Here is a 22,112-nt window from a genome sequence, read left to right on the forward strand (position 1 = left end):
GTCCTTCAGCAGTGCACCTCACAGATCCTTGGGGTCGGCCTGTCTCACTGGTGGTAACCTCATCTGACTTCACTTTAAAATTAGTGCCTTTCCCTTTGTAGTTAATAAATGTTGTGGAAGGCAGAATAATTGCCTCCAAGATGGTGTTTGGTTAATGGCTAAAGGTAGGTAGTTAAAGCGACAAATCTCAGCTTTTCTTTTTCTTTTTTTTATTGGTACCGGGCATCGAACTCACGACCACCTGCTTGCAAGGCAGGTGCTTATGCCGCTGAGCTAAATCCCCAGCCCCAAAGCGACAAATCTAATGAGGGTTGCCAACTTTAAATTAAGAGGTTTCCTGCACTAGCCAGATGAGCCTGATGTATTCACAAAAGTCCTTAAATGTGGAAGACGGAGACAAAAGGCTGGTTTTGAAGATGGAGGAGGGGCCATGTGCCAAGGCACACAGTGCCTCTGGAAGCAGGGAAAGGCTGCTTGTTTAGGCAGCTAAAACAAAAATAACCATAAACTGGGTGAGTTACAAACAAGAAATATTGCTCATGGTTCTGGCAGCTGGCAGTCCAAGACTAAGATGTGGCAAATAAAGTATTTGGAAAGGAGTGCTCCTAGGACCTTAGAAGGTGCACTGCTGTGTTCTCACATGTAGGATAGGGCAAAGAGTCCCTTGAGGGTCCCTTTTATAAGGGCACTAGTCATCTTCCAAAACCCACTCCTACCTCCATCACTGTGGGGGTTAGGATTCAACGTGTAAATTCTGGAGATACAGGAACATTCAGGTGGCAGCATCAATTGATGAAATAAATGAATTTATCTGAGGAGCCCTTTCATCCTTTCTGCAGATAAGGCTTAGGCAATGAATGTAAACACTGTAAGGTGGTGCATCTGCCTTGTTTTCCAGCTCACTGGGTTCTGCAGAAGAGCTCAGGCAAACCTTCCCACCATGATGATCTAGTCTCCTACTTCTCCCTGGGGTCCCCTAGAAGCTGGGTTGTCTGCAGTGAGGGACAAGGACAGCAAGTGTCCAGACTGCTTACCCCTCCTGCCCAGGTTGCCCATTCCTATCCTTTCCAGCAGTTCTTTGACCTTATCATAAGCGTTTCACAACTACAAACACATACATATTTATCAACTAATAATCAAAACAGCAGCACTAACAAAGGCTACTACAGTTCAAAGACTTCCCTGTCACTGCCTGGGTGCATTTAATGGGTGCAGAAAAGTGCAGTCTTTCTAATGATAGTTATCAGTTAAGTGTGCTTTTAAACACCCATCCTGACAGCTTCCTCCCTAAAAGTGCGCTGTTGCCTGGTCCAAAACTGCATGTTTCTTACTCCCTGTCCACTCCAGACGCCGAGAAGGGGCACCTGGGATCCTGCAGCTTTATGGCTCTCCTGTGACCACATTCTGAGAGCTCAAGCTGGCTCAGTTGCTACAAGAAGCAGGGGGCAAATACAGCACACAGGGAAAGGACCTGCTGGAAAGGACCCAGGCCACCTCTGCTTTCCCAGCACTGGAGGTCAGCCAAGATGTCACCATGGCTCTACAGAATTCAAGCCAAGAAGGCGATGCTTTATAGCCTGCCCAGGCTATGGTAAGGCAAAGGTAAGTACCGCCCACCGCACTGGGGTATATCTGAGATACATGACACTGTATCTTTTAATCACACAGCTAGGACTGAGCTCTCAAAGGTACTTAGTACAAGCCTGCTAAGTGACACTTCTTGTATCCAAGAAAATCCAAGATGCTTCATTCCAGTCCTTTCCCTGTAACTAAAAAACTCAGGAATTACAACAGCCCTTACATTGTGTCTATGGTTTTTTATCGGCGCAATGACTGCTTAAGAACTGGATTTTAATTTTCATTGAGTTTAAATTACTACACACTGGTGGCTGCTTTGCTGGACGGCGGAGCTCACGTTCAAGCCTAAGAACATAGCTTGGCCCTTAGCAGTTCGCAAGTATGCTCAAAACCCTCTCCAAACAGGGTGTGGTGGCGCAAACCTATAATCCTGGCACTCAGAAGACTGAGACAGGAGGATACTTGTAAATTCGAGACCAGGATGTACTACAAAAATAAGGCCAGCCTGAACCGCATAGGGAGACCCTATCTCAAACAGACAAAAAAAAAAAAAAAAAAAAAGTCCTCTTCCAACTTATTTTTTGGCCGGATGTGCTCACGTCTGTAATCCCAGTACTCTGGAAACTGAGGCAGGAAGATCACTGCGAGTTCAACGCCAGCCAGACCCTGTCACAGTAAAAATCTTATTTCAAAAAAACCAAAACACATTTATGGCCCCGACAGTTGGCAACGAGAGGACGCCAACAGGCCCGCGCTCAGCGGTCTCCCCTCGCTGTCCCACTGCCCGGGAGCACGGAGGGCACCTGGCTAGCGCTCCGCTCGCGTCACTTGGTCGTCTGGCTGGCATGGTCCGGCCACAGACCCCGCGGCGGACGACCGTCCAGACATGGCGAAGCTGGTTCGCAGGTACGAACCACCGAGGCTTTGCGGCATCGCTTTGCGTGGACACTGCTCCCAGATTCCGCTCAGGCACCGACCACCATCTCCTCGGTGCGTCTGCCCACGCGAACAGACCGTGCCCACTCAAACCACTGGCAGTACCCAAAGCTTACGTGTCGCACTCACGGCCAGTCTGGCGCTTAGAACGGGCCCAAGGCCGGTCGCGCACGCGCTACGATTCTCTGGGCCTTATCTCACGACGTCGCCCGCCTCCGCGCCAAGCGCCAAATAAGTCGCAGAGTCCGCCCGGCCCGTACGTGCACGGCCCCGCCGCCTGCGTCACTAGGAAGCGCGCGCCCGCGCCCCTGCCGCCGCCGCCGCCGCCGCCGAATCCCCAACAAGGAGCGAATCCCGCGGCCGCCGCCGCCGCCCGCCGCTGCCACCACACTCGCCGTCGCCGCCGCCGGGCGCCCGAGCAGGCCCACGCGGCCCCAGGTAAGCGGCGCTATCGCGTCGCGCCCCCCCGCGGCGAGGCCTCTCGCGCCGCTCACGCGCCGCCGTCCAGTCAGGGGTCCCTGCGGAGCGTCAGGACGTTACGGCGGGGGGAGGGGAGACCGGGGGAGGGGCGGCGGGCGCGCGAGGGCGGTGGCGGCGTCAAGCGCGGCGGCGTCAGGCGGGCGCCGGGCGGGCGGGCAAAGGCGGTGGCGCTTCCGGCCTCCATCTTGGCGTTTCGGGCGGGGCGGCGCGTGAAGACGGGCGGCGGGGCGGCGGGGCGGCGGGGCGGCGGGGCGGCGGGGCGGCGGGGCGGCGGGGCGGCGGGGCGCTCACCTGTGAGCATCCTGGCTGGTGGGACCACGTCAGTGTGCACCCATGGGTAGGAGTCCAGCCTATATAGACCCGTTGGTGGGAGCTGTATTGGTAGGGACGCAACAGCAGGAAACGAGTGCAGGGTACTACCGGCGAGAAGCACCTCCCTGTGGATCATTTGGTGGGAGCGTTATGGATAGGGGTCCACTGTTAGAAGCCAAATGCGTCAGTGGAACCCATGTTAAAAGGTGGGCCTCTCCGTGGAAGTGGAGTCAGTGGGCCACGGGTGGGAGTCGCGTAAGTGAAGGTCCATTGGAGGGAGCTATGTGGAGGTAGATCCACTGGTAGGAACCCTGTAAGAATGGGCCCATTGGTTGGAACTGTATTGTTAGAAACTCACTGAAAGGAACCGAATGTAAGATGGATCTCAGTATTTTAGTTCCATCAGTGCGACTGGGTTGATAAGTCATTTGTGCGGAACTCTGGTTAGACTCATGGTTGGGAGCTGTATAGGTAGGAACACACTGGTAGGAAATGAATAGCTAGGGTTGTCAGTTGCTGCTAGTCACAACTTGGTTAACTTTATTAATCATTTAGTTAATGACTTTTCTGCTGAACGATAGTTCCTTTTCTTTGTTAGCGCTTCAAGTAGGAATTTCAGTCATGTCTTACTGCATCAAAATCAAATGAATTACATAAAGGCCAAATGTAAAGATCAATTAAGCAGACTGCCTGCTCAGAATTTTCTGTCTTCACAGACAGTGTCTTCAGACTTTTTGGGCAGACATAACCAGAAAGCAGAGGAATTTGTGTATGTCCAAACATGCCAGTATGTCTTATGAGTTTATAAAACCAAATCCAAACCTAGACCTTAGGATAACCCATTTGAGGCCTGAGTTGGGAAGGGAGATGTGTCCCAGTGTTTTTAGAGCCAGGATAAAAGTTTGTTAAAACATTTGCTGCCAGGGGCTGGGGATTTAGTTCAGCGGCATAAGCACCTGCCTTGCAAGTGTGCGGTGGTGAGTTTGACCCCTGGTACCGATAAAAAATGAAAAAGACAAAAAAAAAAAAAAATTACTGCCGCTGGGTGTGAGAACTGTACTGTATGTCAGCGGCCCCTTAGGGCTCACAGCTTCTGATATTTCTCAAAAGAAGCTGGAAACTTGGTTTTGTTGGTTTTTATGGTACAGGGGAACAAAACCTGAGGCCTTTGTACTGATGTAAATCCCTGGCCGTTTTTATATTTTGAGACAGCATCTCACTAGTTTACTAATTGCCAAGACTGGGCTGGAACTTGGGATCTTTGTCTCGTCCTCTCAGTGTGCTGGACATACAGATGTGCACCACCACACCAACTAATTCAGGTCTTCATAAACTTTTTTTTGAAGGTGGTGGTCCTGGGGGGTAAAACCAGGACCTTTGTACATCCCCCTCCTTTATTTTTTGAGATAAAGTTTTGCTCAGTCATTAAGTTGCTCAGGCTTGGCTTGAAGTTGCAGTCCTGCCGAAGTCTTCCAAACTCACTTGGTGCCACCATGCCCAGCATTAAAATGTTTTGAAACACTGTGAGGATCATAGAAATGTGTCTTTGACAGGTGGTCTGGACTTTTGCTGTTTTGAGTGGTATTTTATCAGAAAGTTTTATTTGTCTATAAGACATGAAAAGCCACATCTTGGAGTGTGATGTTCTAATAGTGCATTAGCATTTTAGTCTTATTTTTGTGTATTTATGTATTAGTTGAAGAAATATCTTCCTCTGTCTTGTTTTGTTTTGTTTTTTGAGATGATGTCATTGTGTAGTCTAGGTTGGCCTCACTATAAAGCCCTGGCCAGCATCAAACTTGTGATCCTCCTGCTTTAGCCTCCCCAGTGCTGGCATTTCAGGCATTTGCTACCACCCCTGACATCCTCTGTCTTACTATTACCAGAGTTTTAGGGTGAAATCCCTTGCTGTGAAAGTCCCAACAGACCAAGCTTGGCCTTTCTTTTAAAATGTGAATTAAAGATAGAAGCCTTAATCAGCATGGTTATGCTGGGAGGACAGATGAAGAGGTTCAAGATGAGTCTTTAAGGGGCAGGATTTAAGGGTTTTGTAGAAAAGGAGAACAGCAAAGGATTGGGGATTTGCATAATGGTAGCTAATCCTGGTCAATCCTTGCTTGGTTGATGATTATCTCAGGACTGGTTCTGTGAGGTGCTGGGAGAATTTCTGTGGCTTGAGGGGGCAGTTTGGTTCCCATTGTGAACCAGTGGGATGACATTGCAGGGAAGTAGTCTCAGTTGTGTCATGGGGTAATTGCTCCTGCTTTTGGGGGGGTGACCTCAGCATGGAATGATGTGCAGTGCTCTGCTTTTCTCAGAGTCCAAGACAAAGGGGTAGGACAGTCACTGGAGACTTGCAGGCATTGTCCTAGGCCTAGGGGATCTAGTCTGGAACTGGACATGGTTAAAGTTAGTGACTGAATGGCCCTGAAAACTTTGAAAATTAGTTACTCTGTGTTCTGAGTGTTGAAAGGATATGAGATAGGCTAAATAAATTCAGGCTAATAGATTTTGTATTGTGGATACTTTTTAGGTGATTAACAGGTGCCTATGTGCAGTATAGGAATCTGACCCAAAGGTTTTAGGTAATAATGACAAAATAATAATAATAATAATGAGATGGATACAAAAAGAGAAGGCAGGGGGCTGGGGCATAAGCACCTGCCTTGGAAGCAGGCAGTTGTGAGTTCAATCCCTGGTACTGATAAAAAGGAAAAAGACAAAAAAAAAAAAAAAAAAAAGGCAGATGCCAGGCTTCATCCCACTTTGGGCATCTGCAAGGCTGTGCTCTGAGTCTCTATTACATTACTTACCTCGAAGTCAATTTGGGGCTTCATCTACAAGTAGCAGGATTACAGCTGAGTTTGTGTGTAGCTCCAGTACACTACTGTTCAACCTAGAATGAGCTGCTCTAAATGTGTAGCAGAGACCACACTCAGGAATCAGCCTCTGTCTAAATAGCATCAAATTGAAGTCTTGACTGGTTTCTGTTAAGCAACTCCTGGGTGTTATTTATTCTTGCTCTGCTGGAGATTAAACTTGGGACCTGAACATGCTGAGCAAGAACTCTACCACTGAGCCATCCCCTCCCCTCTGCATTTGGTGTGTGTATACGTGTTCATGGTATTGACGATCAAACCCACAGGTGCTCTGCTGTCGAGCCACATCCCCAGCCTTTTTTCTATTTTGACATGGAGTCTCATTAAATTGTGTTTGGTGGGACTTGATTCACCATTGTAGTGTACACAATAGCTTTGCTGCCCTGAAGACTTTCTGTACTCTACTTCCTTATTCCTCTCTCCTCAGTCCTGGTGTATCACAGATCTCTTTTCTGTCTGCATAGTTTTGCCTCTTCCTGATGAATGTCATAGAGGGAAGTGGTACAGTGCAGGTGCAGGGCCTTTTAAGTGAGCTTCATTGACTTAGTAATATGGATTTACATTCCTTTTCTATCTTTTGGTGCCTTGACTACTTACTTGTTTTGTTTTATTCTGGGGATTGAACTCACGACCTCACGTTTGCCAAGCAGCCACTTACTCCGCTGAGCTAAACCCCTGGCCCTTATTTGTTTTTATTCCAAATACCATTCAGTTTTGGAATGTAAACAGTTTGCCCATTCACCTGTCAAAGAGCTGAATTTTTCCCAGCCTACTTAGAAAGTGTGCTACCACATCACAAAGGGGAGAAGCAGGGTGCCAAAAGAGCTCTGCACCACTCTTTCAGGTCATGGTTCTGTGTCTGTCTATGTAGAGAATCTCACCAGTGCTTGTCATGCTAGTGCATGCTTGTAATCCCAGTACTCAGAAGACTGAATGAGGATCACAAGTGCAAGACCTGCCTGGGCAACTTAGCCAGACCCTGTTTGAAAATTTAAAACAAAACAGCCAGGGCTTTAGATCAATGCTCCCCTGGATACAATTCCCATTACATCCCAGTACAGCAAAGAAAAAAAGTCTTACTAGAAAAGACATTTGCTTTCAACTGTTATACGTATTTTCAAACTTTACAGGAAAATAAGCCATGCATGATAGTGAGCATCTGGTTATTCTAGCTTCTCCAAAGCCTTAGGCAGAAAGATTGTAAATTTGAGGCCAGTTTGGGCAATTTATGACACCTTGTTGCAAGAAACAGACAAACAAGGGGCTGGGGATTTAGCTCAGTGGCGTAAGCGCCTGCCTTGCAAGCAAGCACTAGTGAGTTTGATCCCTGGTACCGATAAAAAGGAAAAAGACAAAAAAAAAAAAAAAAAAAAAAAAGAAACAACTAGCTAGCTAAAATGCTTACTTAGCTTCCTAGCATGTAGGAGAGCCTAGGTTCCATTAAAAAATGAAAATAGCAGGGCTGGGGATTTAGCTCAGCTGCATAAGCACCTGCCTTGCAAGCAGGCGGTTGTGAGTTCAATCCTCGGTACCCATAAAAATGAAAAAGACAAAAAAAAAAAAAAAAAAAAAAAAGAAAAGAAAATAGCTTATTGCATTTACCACTTGAATTGTTCCTTCATTCCAGAAGTTCCAGGTTCCCTTTTCCTATCTGATGTAATTATGCTTTAGAAGAACTTCCTTTCTCCTTTCTTTTAGAGTAGGTCTGTTTGTGGCCAATTCTCTCTTTTTTTTCCCATCTAAAAATGTCTTTGCCTTTATTTCTGAAGGGTCTTCTGGACTAGTATCCTTGAATCCTGTGTCTCTCTGTATCTGTCTATGGATCTCAGGCACATTACCACTGGTCTATATCTGTAATTGTTTTGTTTCATTCTAAGACCTGGTCTGGCTAAATTGCCCAGGCTGGCCTTGAACTTGCAGTCTTGCTCACTCAGCCTCCTGAGTACCTGGGATTACAAGCATCCACACTGTTCTTGGCTCTTATCTTTTTAATATATATTTATTTTTCTCTTTCTGTGGTGCTTGGAATTGACTAGTCATTTTTTTCAACGCATTAAAAATATTGTTTCCCTGCCTTCTGGCTCCTGTGATTTCTAATGAGAAACCTACAGTGTTTAAGTGGTTTCCCTGTGGTAATGCATACCCCCTGCCCACTCCGTTGCAGTACTGGCAATTGAACCTAGGGTTTTGCACTTGATAGGCAAGCACTCTATCACTAAGTTATATAACCCTGTGCCTTTTAAAATTTTGTTTTGAGGAAAGATCTTCCTGAGTTGCTTAGGCTGACCTTAAATTCACAATCCTCCTGCCTCAGCCTCCTGAATAGCTGAGATTACAGGTCAGCTCTACCGAGGCTAATTCCTAATTTTTTTAAACCTATTTTTAGGTTTTCGAGCTTGTCTTTAATTTTCAGCTTGATTATGATGTGGGCATGCCTACTGTAGATTTGATAAGCTTCTTGAATGTAAAATATTTCTATCTTTAAATTTGGGAAGTTTTCAGCAATTACTTTTTCAGGTGTTTTTTCTTTGCACTTTTACCATCTCTCTGTGAGTCAGTGACATACCTGTATTGAAGCTCTGTGCAGTCTGCTTTCCAATCTCTGCTGCTCAGATTGAGTAATTCTGGTTCTGTCTCTTATCTCTGTGTCTGTCTCTGTCTCTTGCTCTTTGTCTCACTCTCTGTCTCTGTCTCTGCGTGTTTGTCTGTCTGTGTCTTTCTCTGCCTGTCTCTTTCTTTCTGTCTTTTTCTGTTTGATGATATATTGCTATGTTGCACTGCCTTCAAGCTCAAACTTCTATGTTGGCTTCTTGAGTAGCTAGAATTACAGGGATGTGCCACCACACCTCGCCGTCACTGTTTTGTGTTTCCTGGTTCCTTCCTGTCATTCCCTCATCTCCATGCTGCTATGGAGCCAGCCAGTGATCTTTAATTTGGATATTATGTATGTGTATATACTTTTTTTTTTTTTTTACTATTTTTTTTTGTAGTGCTGATGTTTGTATTTCAGGTCTTTTACATGTTAGGTAAGTGTTGTACATGAGCTACACTCCCCAGCCTTTGTTCTAATTTTTGATTCTCAGATTTCCATTTGACAGTAACTTGGCTTACCTTTGGGGAGTGATGTGGTAATTGTCTGCCTAGAGTCTTCTTTGACTCCTACAGTCATTTTAGGGCAGACTTTTCTCAGCTGTTTTTTTTTTTTTTTTCCTTTTGAGAACTTGATTTTCCCTACTCTTTGTATGTCAAGCAATTCTGGACTATATTCTGGATACTTTGTACTGTGAGATCTGGGTCATGTTTCAGTCTTGAAAAGAATGCAGAATGTAGAATTCCAGTTGCAGCAGGAACATGATGTATTTTATGCTGTGTGTTTTGAATCTCCTCTGGGCTGAGATTAGGTCAGTTTTCAGGGCTGCTTCAGTGCTCCTATTTTTGCTGCCTGGGCACCATCTGGGGTTCAAGGTGAGGCTGAACAGTGGTCTACCCATTGATCAGTTCTCAAAGCTTTGGTTATCCATGTACAGTTAGGTTCACGTGTGGACTGTCTCAGGATGTTCTATTCCCATGCAGCTGTGTAGGTTCAGTTTGCATATCCCCCACTGTGTCCAGTGTCCCATACTGACTCCAGGGCCCTTGCCTTGTTCTCTACTTAGAAGTTTGGAGCTGTTATTTTTTCTGTGACATGTGCTGACTGCGTCTGGCCTGCGACTGGTGAAGAAGATGGAGAATGAGGTAGCATAACCTCCACAAATTTGGGATACCATCATCTAGTCAGGATGGAGAAACCACAGTTTTGGTGTTCGCCAGGTCACTACTACCAAGCAGTCTTCAAGCAGGAGATTTGATTGGTGAGGGCAGGACCATCAAAGACAAAAATAGTATTAATAGAGCCAGGGGTTAGCTCAGTGGTGTACGTGCTTGCTTGGCAAATGCGAGGTCGTGAGTTCGATCCCCAGCACCCCCCCAAAATAATATTAATAATGATATTACTACTAATAATAAACAAGGATGTTTCCCCTTTCCTGTCTTTTTTTTTTTTTTTTTTTTTGTCTTTTTCTTTTTTATCGGTACTGGGGATTGAACTCACGACCACGCACTTGCAAGGCAGGCGCTTATGCCGCTAAGCTAAATCCCCAGCCCCTCTTTTTTCTTTTTTTAAGGAGAGGTTTTTTTTTGGCTTGTAGTTTTAATGAGATCAGTTGATGGTCACAAGGCTTCAAGGCAGAAATGGAGGAAAACTGCTTCTAGCATAGTGTCTGGAACCAGAGAGAGAGAAGAGGGAAGAGACAGGAATGAGAATATAGCCCTCCAAGTGAAGCCCCCAGTGACCTGCTCCTTTTCCACATGGCACATTCAGCTATGAAAATATTAGTGGACTAATTCACTGATGAATATAGTGTCTCTATGATCTAATCACCTTGTAAGAGTCCCCCCTACACACAAGATTTTTAGGGAACATTTCAGATCTAAACCCATAGCATTCTGCCCCTGGCTTCCAAAAGGCTTAGGTCCATCTCATTACGTAAAATACATTTAGTCCATCTTTAAGAGTTGCCAAAGTCGGCTGGGCAAGATGGCTCATGCTTGTAATCCCAGCACTCAGGAGGCTGAGGCACGAGGATCCTTAGAAGTTCGAGACCAGCCTAGGCTACAAAGAGAGCTCATGGCCAGCCTGAACTGCATAGAGACCCTGTCTCAAAAAAAAAAAAAAAAAAAAAAAGTTGCCTAAGTCTTACTAGTTCCAACATGCTGGAAAGTCCAAAGTCTCCTGTGAGATTCAAGGCAAACTCAGCCCCTATAGAAATAAAAAAGAGCCAGATATGGTAATACATGCCTGTGATTCCAGCACTCAGGAGACTAAGGCAGGAAGATTGCTGCAAGTTTGAGGCCAGTCTGAATTGCTTAGCAAAAACAGTATCTAAAAAATACAAAAATGTTTAAGAAAAACTTAAATACGGTCAACATACAGTGGTGTAGAGCAAATATTCCCATTCTAGAAGTGAGGAAGGAATAGAATGAAACCAAATCCAGAATCCAGCAGGAGAAACATTAACTCTTGGAGCTCCGTGTCCAACATTTGGGGCAGTTGTGGTAAGATGGGAATTCCAGAAGGCTTGGATAGACCTACTGTTATGGCATTGCTGGTTGCAGCTCATACAGCTTTTCTTTTGGACTAGCTTTGTTCACTTTCTGCAACTTTCTTCAGCAGCTGGTACATATTCCTGGCATCTTCAACTTCGAACTGCACCTTTGGCTTCACCTATTATCCTCTCAAGGACACCTGGCAGGGACTGTGATCTTGTCACACATTTTTACCTGGTTTCCTAGGGCTTCTTATGTAATCTGAGTGGAAGCCTCTGTAATCAAGCAACTCTTACATTTTGTATGACTGAAAAAATCAGCCCTAGTGGAGGATTCCAAGGTCTGCCACCAGTTTAAGCAAATAGCCAGATCCCTTTAAACCACAGCTATAGCAGCCTCTAAGTGCCTGGCTAACTAAGCAAGGTGAAATGAATCTCCAAAGAACCAATCCTTAGGTGGTCCTTGAACAGGGAATCCTTGGGTGTCTTATCAAAGCAAAATCTTTCAAGTGAGTTTACTTTTAAAACCCTTGAGCCTGTGAAGGGTAGGGTATGGCCAATTCCTGGGATGCCTACAGTCTGTCTTTCCTATTGGTCAGATGCAAAGTACTTGGCTTCCTTTTTTTTTTTTTTTTTATCGGTACCAGGGATCGAACTCATAACTGCCTGCTTGCAAGGCAGGTGCTTATGCCACTGAGCTAAATCCCCAGCAAGTACTTGGCTTCTTTCTAATGTTAATCTTTTCAGTAATCATACTGTCTATGGCCCCAACTTTGCAGGAACTTCCTTTCTAGTGAGCTGTAAACCTTGCAAATTATTTAGCTGTGTTGGTCCTGATTCTCACTGTAAGTCTTAATTGCAAGCAGCTAGCAATACCCATGGCACAGCCTGAATGTTGGGCTGCCTTGAAATTTTTTTCTACCAGATCAATTAGTGCATGTTATGGTTTGTATCTAGTTATCCTTCCAAAGTTTTGAAGGTAGCTGGATTAAGGTGTGCGAATGTGGATGAAGGCTATGATACTAGGATTAGGGGTATAGATAATAGAAGCTCCACCCTGGGTATCAATCAATAGGTTTGTAATTTGGATGGAATATAAAGAGACAGGAAAAAAGGCAGGCTTGACACTATTGCTGTTGCTTATTGCTTGCTGCCTTCTGCCTACCACACCATGTACTGTTCTCTTCTGTGATGTGCCTCTGTCAGGTCTCCTTACCTTGGAGCCATCTGACTATGGACTTAAACTGCTACAAACTGTGAGCCAAAATCTTTCCTTTTTTTTTGGTACCAGGGATTGAACTTGTGACCTTGTGCTTGCCAGGCAGGTGTTTATGCTGCTGAACTAAATCCCCGGCATAAATCTTTCCTTCTTTAACTTGTGGGTGTTGGGTATGTTGTCATAGCAATGAGAAAAGTAGCTAAAATAGTGCATAACCTACAAATTGAACCTCACATTAAGTCTTAGGACATGGACAAAATCTAGATAAAATTTTTTGCTAGAATGAAACAATATCTCTAGTCCCAATTTCCAGTACATTTTTAAATTCTCATCTGAAACTTCATGAGCTTGAGTGTAACTGTCCACATTTCTGTCAGCATTCTGGTCTTTTTAACTTCACTTAGAGTCACCCACCAAGCTCTGCCTACTCTATATATAGCATTCTAAGTCTACTCCAGGCAGCATTGCCAAACATTCCTAGACTTCTCCTACAAACAAATTCCAAAGGCTTTTGAACCACATGGTTAGATCTAATCACAGCAACAATCCCACTCCTGGTACTATATTTTTGTATTGGTAACTTTCCCTTCACTGGAACAAAATACCCAACATGCACAACTTAAAGGACAGTAGGTTTATTTTGGCTCATGACTTCAGGCCATCGTAAGCTGACTCAGCATGGCAAAACACCTTGGCAGAAGAAAGCTGTTAACTGCCTGGGGCCCAGGAAGCAGAGAGAGCAAGAGGATGAACTAGAACAAAATTAAACCCTTCTAGGTTATGCCCCCAGAGACTCACCTTTTCCAACCAAGCTACACTCCAAACAGCAAAGTCTTTTTTTTTTTTTTCTTTTCTCCTTAAATAAAATTAAAAAAAAAAAAAAAAAACAACAGCAAAGTCAAGAACCTGTGAACCCATGTATGGACTAATCCACTAGTGACTATAGCCCTTCCACGATCCTATCACCTTGTTCCAAAAGCCTCACCACTATACATGACTTTTGGAGGACATGTCTGTCTAAATCATAACAACCCACATCATCATCCAGAGGCCACTACAAATGAGGAAACTGGTGAACTTTTCTTTTTCTTTTTTTTTTTTTTTTTTTTGGTACCAGCAATTGAACTCACAACCTCATGCTTGCCAGGCAGGCGCTTATGCTGCTGAACTAAATCCCTGGCCCCTTACTTTTTTTTTTGTCTTGTATGAGTTTCTCTTTTCTTAGACCAGAGAGATTTCTTGGGTGTTTTCGGTCTGTATCAGTGTTTAATCTCAGGTTTTCATCCTGTCTTTGAGTTCTGCCAGGGTATCTAGAGGGAAAAGTAGCTACTAGGAAACTCACCTTCAAAGAAGTCATACCTGACATTCTAGACTTCTGCTCTGTTCTTCCTGCTATCTCAGAACTTTCAGGCCTTCATGGAATGAGGAGTGTTGTACCTTGTTGAAGAGAGTGTGGCTTATTTAGTGAGAATGATGGTGCATCTTGCTACCTAAGACTACTCTGAGACCCAGAGCCTCGGGGTACAGCTTCTTGTTGACTCGTAGTAGACAGGAACTTGAAGGAGGATTTTTGGTGATATTGAGAGAAACCATTTGCTAGGTATTGTGTTGAGCAGATTTGGAGACTATCCTGTAACCTCTATGTTACTTTGGTTTTTCTAGGACTTGGGACCCTGGAGGAGTGATACTCCTGGCCACTGGTGCCCTCTTCTCTGGAACCATGGCAACCCCAGATGTGAGCGTCCATATGGAGGAGGTGGTGGTCGTGACAACTCCAGACACTGCAGTTGATGGCAGTGGTGTGGAGGAGGTGAAGACGGTGCTGGTAACAACAAATCTGGCCCCTCACGGGTAAGGACTGAGCCTTGGTCCTGCCAAGGGCCATACTGGGAGCTGGTTGAATTATCCATGGCACAGCTGGCTGCCAGATTCAGGTGCAAGTATCAAAATTTCCTTATGTATGATGATTCTCAGACTGGACTCAGCATCTCTAGTACAAGCTGAAGAGCAAACTGCATTAAACGAGAGGATCAACTACAAACTTTGGGTGCTGCCTCTACTCTGCTGCAGCAAGGCCATGTGATTTCCAAAAATATGGTTACTTGTCTTTTGATAAATAGGACAGTGGGAAAGACTGGAGACTGCTGTCAAGGAATGAAGTTGAAGAAGCAGTGACTTTCTTGACGTTCCTTAGGAAACTAACATTTCATTTTCCCCATTTTTTTATTTTTTCCCCCTTTTTCATGCTTTATTTTGAGGCGGAGTCTCGCTGAGTTGCCTAGTTTAGGTTCCAACTAATGATCCACCTCACACAGCCTCCCAGAGTGCTGGAATTACACAGATGTGCCAACTTCATGTCATGTACTAGACAGCTGAACTGTCAGTTGACTAAAAAACCTCAAATTTGACCAAACTTCTGACTGATTTTTGCCATCTCTGTAGGCAGAGTTGTCAGGAAGTAGCACAGTAGCTCCTGCTCCTGGCAAGAGGTATGATGAGGCGAAGCAGTGATCCTGCATAGAGGGGCTACATGAATCCTTGCTCTTCCTCCCCACGATTTGAGGCTTTACTGTTTTTCTTATGTGGCATCTTCACATTGTCTCAGCTTGTCATGGAACAGTGGTCAGTTGTGAGTCTTCACTTTAAAACAGAGAACTTTATATTTTTTTTTCAGCATTGGGGATTGAACTCAGGGCCTCATGTACTCCTTTTTTTTTTTTTTTTTTGTCTTTTTCCTTTTTATCGGTACCGGGGATCGAACTCACGACTGCCTGCTTGCAAGGTAGGCGCTTATGCCACTGAGCTAAATCGCCAGCCCCGGGCCTCATGTACTCTTGACAAGCAGTGTAGCACTGGACTGTATCCCATCCCTTTAAAATTCTGTGACATGGTCTCTCTGAATTGTCTAGGCTGACTTTAGACTTGAAATCCTCCTGCCTCAGCCTCCTGAATAACTGGGATTATAAGTATGTGCCACTACACCCAGCTGACAGAACTTTTTAGAGAAAGGCTCAAGACCAAAACATTATATGATCTGTGCTTCAAGACTTGGTACAAGACCCTGTTGATGGAAACAGGCTTCTGAGTGGGGCCCTCCTATGGGATTTGACCTTTGATCTACATGCTCTGCTCTAACCTCCTTATGCCCCCACCTGAAAGCAGTGTCTAAGTCTCCTTGCTCAGATTTGGGGTTGGCCTATGCGTAGTGTAGCAAAATGACACTGGATCAGAAAAAACCACATGGTTTCTTCCTGGTACCCTGGGGTCACTGCCATGCTTCCCAGCTTCAGTGTCACCTCTGAGGGGAGGGCCAGCTCCATATTGGAGTCTTCCTAGCTGAGGAAGCTTCTTAGCTTTCTAGTGTTGGGCTGCTGCTGTAGGTTGATGCAATTTAGCCCCACTTGAGGATCATTATCTCTAGGTGTCTCTTCTTGAACTGGTATCTTCTCACACAGCTGTAGGCTTAGAGATGTGCACTGTGGCTCAGAAACTGTGTCATGTGGCCACTCACAGGTTCAGGGTAGACAGCACTGCCACTAGCTGTCTAGATGATGTAGCCTTTCTGCTCTGGCACAGTTTCCCTTTTCCTCCCTCCCCTTCCTTCCCTTCCCTCTATCTCTCTCTCCCTCTCTCCCTGTCACTCTGTTTCTGTCTCTCTTTCTAATTTTTCAGTATTGGGGATTGAACTCAGGCCTTTGGTCTGAGCTACCTTCCCAGTACTGTTTGTTTTTTTTTTTTGAAATAGGGTCTCTGAGTGGCCCAGGTGGGACTCACACTTGCACTCCTCTGCCTCAGTCTCCCAAGTGCTGGGATTACAGGTGTGTGCCACTGCACACAGCTTAGCAGTGTCACTTCTTTCCCCCACCACTGGCCAGGACCCCTCAGTTCTCACCCAGCTCTAGCTCCTAGTCTTGCCCTCCAGGCCATCTCAGGTCTGGGTGCAGGTGAAGCACCTCTTGATCCAGAGACCTATGAAGTAAAAACTATGTTACCGCTCCCTCCTCCCAGCAGGAGAATGGGCCTGTTCAAAAACCATGTGGCAGAATCTGTGAAGATAGGTCTCTCTGTCTTTCATTGCAGGGTCTTTGGTTAGATACAACCCCAAAACTCAGGTCTGAATGAAGACCTCTACAGCTGTGCCTTAGTTTGGTTTGTTCTAATGCCAGTTTTTAGTTTGACAGTTGTTGTCAACAGAAAAGCTGGAGGTATGAAATAGTGTGATTTTTCCACTCCCTGTAAATACTATGAGAATGATCATCTGATTTCACAGAAGCCCGTTGGTACTTGCAATATTATCACAAGATGCACATGATCTTCAGTGTGTTTTCCACTGTCTAGATTGCTGAGGCATAAGATTGTTCCTCTGCTACACATGACGAGGTAGCAAACCTGTCCCTTGCCCTTTTCCAGCTCTGCTGCTTGTGAGGCCATAGCACTTCCACTGGCACAATCCCTGTGTTAGTCATTTTTGCTGCATAACAAACCACTGCAAAACTTGGTGGCTTAAAGCAACTAAGTGTTTATCATTTCTGCTGTTGGTGGATTGGCTTTGGCCCAGCTGAGTATCTGTGGCCCCACTCCATATGATGTGGCTCTGTGCCTGGCTATCACTTACTACAATAGCAGACTGCACTGTCCTTGTGGTAGAAGCTTCCAGCAGTAAGAAGGACATTCAAGGCCTCATCTGTCTCATTGGTCAGAGCTGGTTTACAAGCTGGAGATGGTAGCTCAGGATTATAATCTCAACGTTCTGGAAGACAGAGGCAGAAGGATAACAGTTTGAGCCCAGCCTGGGCAACTTAGTGATTAAGCGTGGCACAGTGCCTGCCTGACAAGTCCAAAGTCCTGAATTTGATTCCTAGTACCAAAAAAGATTTTTAAAAAAGGGTTGTGGACGTAGCTCAGAAGGCTCTGGATTCATTTCCCAGTACAGGGATGTGGTAGGGAAAAACTGGACAAAGATCAAGTGAGGTATGGAATCAGGAATACCCTCTCTTGATGGGAAGGGCCATGAAGGATGGAGCATTTTTCAGTTGACAGTATGGGTCACAGTGCCAGGAAGATGGAGTGCTATTCCATTAGCTGGGCCTTTGTACAGGAAGAGAATAGGCTATGTGTGCCTCTTTGGGAAGGAGTCCATGTTGGAACTAAGGCAGGTTTGTCTTGAAGGATTTGAAGGGAATTATTTTTATGTCTTACTGGTTGGTAGTTGAAGTTGATTCTTTTTTTTTTTTTTTTAACTTTTTATCGGTACCAGGGATTGAACTCACGACCGCCTGCTTGCAAGGCAGGTGCTTATGCTGCTGAGCTAAATCCCCAGCCCCTTGAAGTTGATTCTTGCTACATGTTGTTTTTAGAGAAGATGGGGAGTATAGTTAATTACTTTGTGGGTGTCTGTCCTTTCCAGGTGGATATTTGCAGAAAAAATATAGGAGCGCTTCTTATTCATGAAGTCTTTTTCTTTTTTATCAGTACCAGGGATCGAACCCACAACTGCTTGCTTGCAAGGCAGGCGCTTATGCCGTTGAGCTAAATCCCCAGCCCCTATTCATGAAGTCTGATAGAGTTGTCTTCCTACTACCCTGCCCCAGCAAGTGCTGCCTGCTACAGAGAAAAAAGCAGTTTGATACAGCCAGGAGTTTGTGAAGTTGCCTTCAGTGAAAAAGGATATTTTTAAGTGAAATATGAACCAAACTGCCAAGTAATCAGTATCTCACCATTAAGTTGTGGAGGAAGTCCTGATGGTCCCCACCCGATGGGTGCACCTCTGCCTTTGGTCTGCACACTAGCCTTGTCTCAGGCTGTGTCCACCTAAAGTCGGCCCTTTATTTTCATGGGTTCTAGGACAGGTCTGCCTAATGACTCTTGGTGGCCTGCTAGAGGCTCTCTGTCTTTGTTGTATTAGACAGCTTTTTGTTGCTGTGAGAGTATATCTGACAGACAGTTTGTTTGTTTGTTTATATATATATTTTTAGAGCAGAATATATTGATTGGGGGAAAGAAAGCTTTTGTCCAAGAGAGAGTCAGAAGGAGTCCCGAGCAGGATGCCAAGGACCCAGCCTTTGTAGGGATTTTTATAGAGCAAACCCATGAGGTGAGGTGGGTCAAAGGTGGGGAAAAATGGGAAATTGCAAGGTGGGCAGGAGGTGGGACAAAACTATGGTTAATAGATAAGATTGCAAACATAACTGCTCAGGTAAAACTGATTAAATGGGGATCAAATGGGGAAGCAAGTCAGGCAGCAAGAAGGCGTGAAAGACCAGCAACTCTTCCTGTAGGGAGCTGGGTCAGTGCTCTTCCTGGCTTCCTCAAGGTGATGGATTCCTGTTAGAGTGTCAGTCCCAGATGTTTATCCTGGGGAAGGATGCGGGTGCATTTATTTCATCTTTTGTGCTGATACCTGACACTCAGTGGAGCCTCCCATATAGTTGCAATGGATCCCTTCTGTACTGGCTCCTTCAAGTGCCCAGCCATGTCTGACTACCTATAATATTTTTATTTAACTTAGTTGCCTATAACATCCCACTCTCTAAAGTACCCCAAACTTCGATGAGGGAGTAATGGGTGATAACCAGTCTGGCTTCTCCAGGCCAAGGGGAGTTGTACATGTTGATCACCAGCCAGAGATATTCTCAGAGGACCTATCTAAAGACCCTCAAGAGGACAGAGGTATAGCTCTGGAGCCAGGGATATAGCTCTGTGGCACAGCACCTGCCTGAGGTGTTTTTCCCTTATGCTGAAAGTTTTATTTTAAACTCAAATGTCTTAGTTACTTTCTTGTTTCTGGAAAAAATACCTAACACCCACTATTTAAAGGAGGTAAGGTTTATTTTAGCTCACGGTTTGTAGAGGTTTCAGTCCGTAGTCACCTGGCCCCAAGGCAGGGCAGCATGGCCAAAGGAAAAGAGTTCCTGTGTGCAGTCAGGAGGCAGCGAGCCTTCCTCCTTTTGTGTTTTCTTCCATCCAGGCCACAAGCCTATTGGTTGGTGCTGCCCATACTAGGGTGGATCTTCCCTCTTCAGTACGTCCATCACCTATACCAGATCTGAACTAATCTATTAGTGCACACCCATGATCCAGTCACTTCCAAAAAGCTCTACTATGAGCACATGAGACTTTGGGGGGACATGTAGATACAAGCCATAATATCATACTTACTCCTTTTTTGTTACTATGTCCTGCTATATTGTCTAGGCTAGTCTTAAATCTAAACTTTTGCATCAACCTGAGTACTGGGATTACTGGTGTGTGCAACCACACCCAGCTACTGTAACCTTTAATTTTACCATAATTAATTGTGGTAAAATGAAGGTCCAATGGAAACTTTTCTTCTTCCCAAAGTTTTAAGCCAGGCACTCATTGCACACATCTGTAAACTCAGCTACTCAGGAGGCTGATAATTTGTGTAATTATGTGAAGTCATTGTAATAGAAATTAAAAACATTATTAAAGAAAGAAGTGGGGGTTTAGAATTCCCACTTAAACATTAGTTGCTTCAATAAATAAATCCATCATGCTGGCTTTGCTCACTGGTGCTAGAGACAGTCGTGAACAAGATAGAAAATTCGAGGCTCATGTTCTCATAAAGAGAAGCACATGGAACCAATCTGCACCATTCCCTGACTGTATAGACACTGCTGTTTCTCAAAAAGGTTAGAAAAATGTAAGGGGTATGTCAGCAATGAGATGTGTTTGTATTGCTTGATGTATGCTGTGGGCTTCAGATTTTGCAATCAGAGATGCTAATGTTCTCTCTTTTTCTTTCATCATTTACCAGGAGTGACCTGACTGAAGATAACATGGAGACAGAAAATGCAGCAGCCGCAGCTGCTGCAGCCTTCACAGCCTCCTCCCAGCTCAAGGAAGCGGTGTTAGGTAGGAAGCCACATTAGGCTGGATGATGCTAAGTGGAGAGCTGCATTAGGCTGGAAGCCTGCCTTCTGCCCACTCATCGTGCAGGGGCACCATGGTCCTGTGATTGGGATGGTTAACAACCACAGCTAAGAAGGCTCTTATCCAGGCTGCACTGCAGGGTTTTCTCAAGGAGACATGTCAAGTCCTTCATGATAGCACTCCTTGCCGGTGACTGGGGCAAGAGCAAATGACCACCTAAATCTTGCAGCCCTCTCCTGTTTGGGATTCCATTGTCTTGTTGCCATCTCTGTACCCATTTGCCATGACTACCAGTGTTCTTTTAACATCTCTGGGACTTTGTGTTGCCAAATTAAAGGGCCTTAAATCCCTAAAACCTCCCATGTAGTGTTTCTAACTCGGCTTGATTTTCTGTCCTTTGTGACTCTCCAGTTGAATAAATTTAATGGGATTATATTAACAATACTGTAGTTAAATCTATTCTGTGGATTTAAAACTCTGACCAGACTGAATCCCATATCCATCATGGCTCTTGTGCTTTGGGCCTTCCTGGGTTTCAATTTTGGTTTCCAGGTTGGCAGCTGCTAGAATACAAGGCATTTGGAAGAAGTGTGTTGGGGAGGTTATAACTGATTTCTCTTTGTTCTCTTTCTTGTCAATGTGCCTGTGAGAAGTGAAGATGGCTGAAGAGGAGGAGAACTTAGAAGCTGAAATTGTGTACCCCATCACCTGTGGAGACAGCAGAGCCAACTTGATTTGGAGGAAGTTTGTGTGCCCTGGCATCAATGTGAAGTGTGTTCAGGTGAGGGTCATACGGTACACCTGCTCCAAGGGAGTGTTGATTGGGCTGTGGAGACAAGGAGACATGCTGCACAGGCCTGGGAGGACAGAGGTGGTACAGTGGCCCATGTGCTGGACAGGAGGACAGGAAGTACAGCAGCCCATTGTGGTACAGCAAAGAGCAGCCTCCAGCAGAAGGGACGCCTGCTGCCAGAGGGAGGCTGCGGGAGGGAGGCAGCGGTGAGAGGTACTGCCTGTATGGTGGAGGCTGCAGCCTCTAGGTTGGGAGTGGCTTTGACTGGCAGAAAGAATATGCTTTTGAGAGACTGACTAGGGAAAAGGGGGAAGATGAATGGGAATGATACCTTCCTTCTTGGCAATGTGGTAGATTAGCTACCCATATTCACCTCAAGTTGAAAACAGCTGAAAATGCCTTTTAAAGTGTTTTCATAAAGTATCTTCCAGGTACCTCTTAAAGTCAGAAGCTGACAGGCTGAGGGCCTCAGTAAGGGTGGAGTGACAGAGGCAGGGAAAACACTTGAGTTCAGCTTTTGCCTGACAGCCTCCCCTGACATGACTTACGTCAGCTTTACAGCTCGGGGCTAAGAAGCCTAAGCCAGGGCTTCCCTGAGGATGTGTTCTGGGAGAATGGTTTGTTTCCTCTAAAGCTAAGTCTGCCAGAGGAGGCCATTGATGACCAACCTTCCGAACACCAAACCCAGAGCAAGGGTTCTGCCACCCTGAGTGTGAGCAATGACAGCAGGGGATCATCCTGTGGAGCATTCGCATGTGACCTCCGTGGTCGCACCTGGAGTGCAAAGTTTAGTTATAAGTGGTTCCTATCTGCCAGTTCCCTCTAGAAACTAAGAAGCAGATGAAAAATCCTCTGTATCTCAGATTTCCAATAATTTCCACCAAGTTCCACAAAAGGGAGCAGCTTGTGACAAGGCAAACAAAAACACTCCGCCCAAG

General features: G+C 45.3%; 1 protein-coding gene across 3 annotated transcripts in view; it reads left to right on the forward strand.

Moving 5' to 3' along the window:
• Positions 1-2,794: 2,794 nt before the first annotated feature.
• The window catches only part of Gmeb2 (glucocorticoid modulatory element binding protein 2), a 34,505-nt gene continuing 15,187 nt past the window's right edge, over positions 2,795-22,112 (forward strand). Inside the window, exons 1-4 of one of the 3 annotated variants that reach the window (XM_023561954.2) lie at positions 2,795-2,952; positions 14,151-14,339; positions 20,266-20,363; positions 21,035-21,162. In XM_023561954.2, the coding sequence (XP_023417722.1) occupies positions 14,209-14,339; positions 20,266-20,363; positions 21,035-21,162 (357 nt within the window). In that variant the 5' untranslated portion in view covers positions 2,795-2,952; positions 14,151-14,208. Of the gene's footprint in view, positions 2,953-3,266; positions 3,513-14,150; positions 14,340-20,265; positions 20,364-21,034; positions 21,163-22,112 lie in introns of those variants that run through there. The other 2 variants (XM_063248007.1, XM_003462796.5) reach the window with 2 other exon arrangements.

The sequence above is a fragment of the Cavia porcellus genome, unplaced genomic scaffold, assembly GCF_034190915.1.
Source record: "Cavia porcellus strain 051 isolate PalLab524CR breed Dunkin Hartley unplaced genomic scaffold, mCavPor4.1 scaffold_5, whole genome shotgun sequence".
Lineage (NCBI taxonomy): Eukaryota > Metazoa > Chordata > Mammalia > Rodentia > Caviidae > Cavia > Cavia porcellus.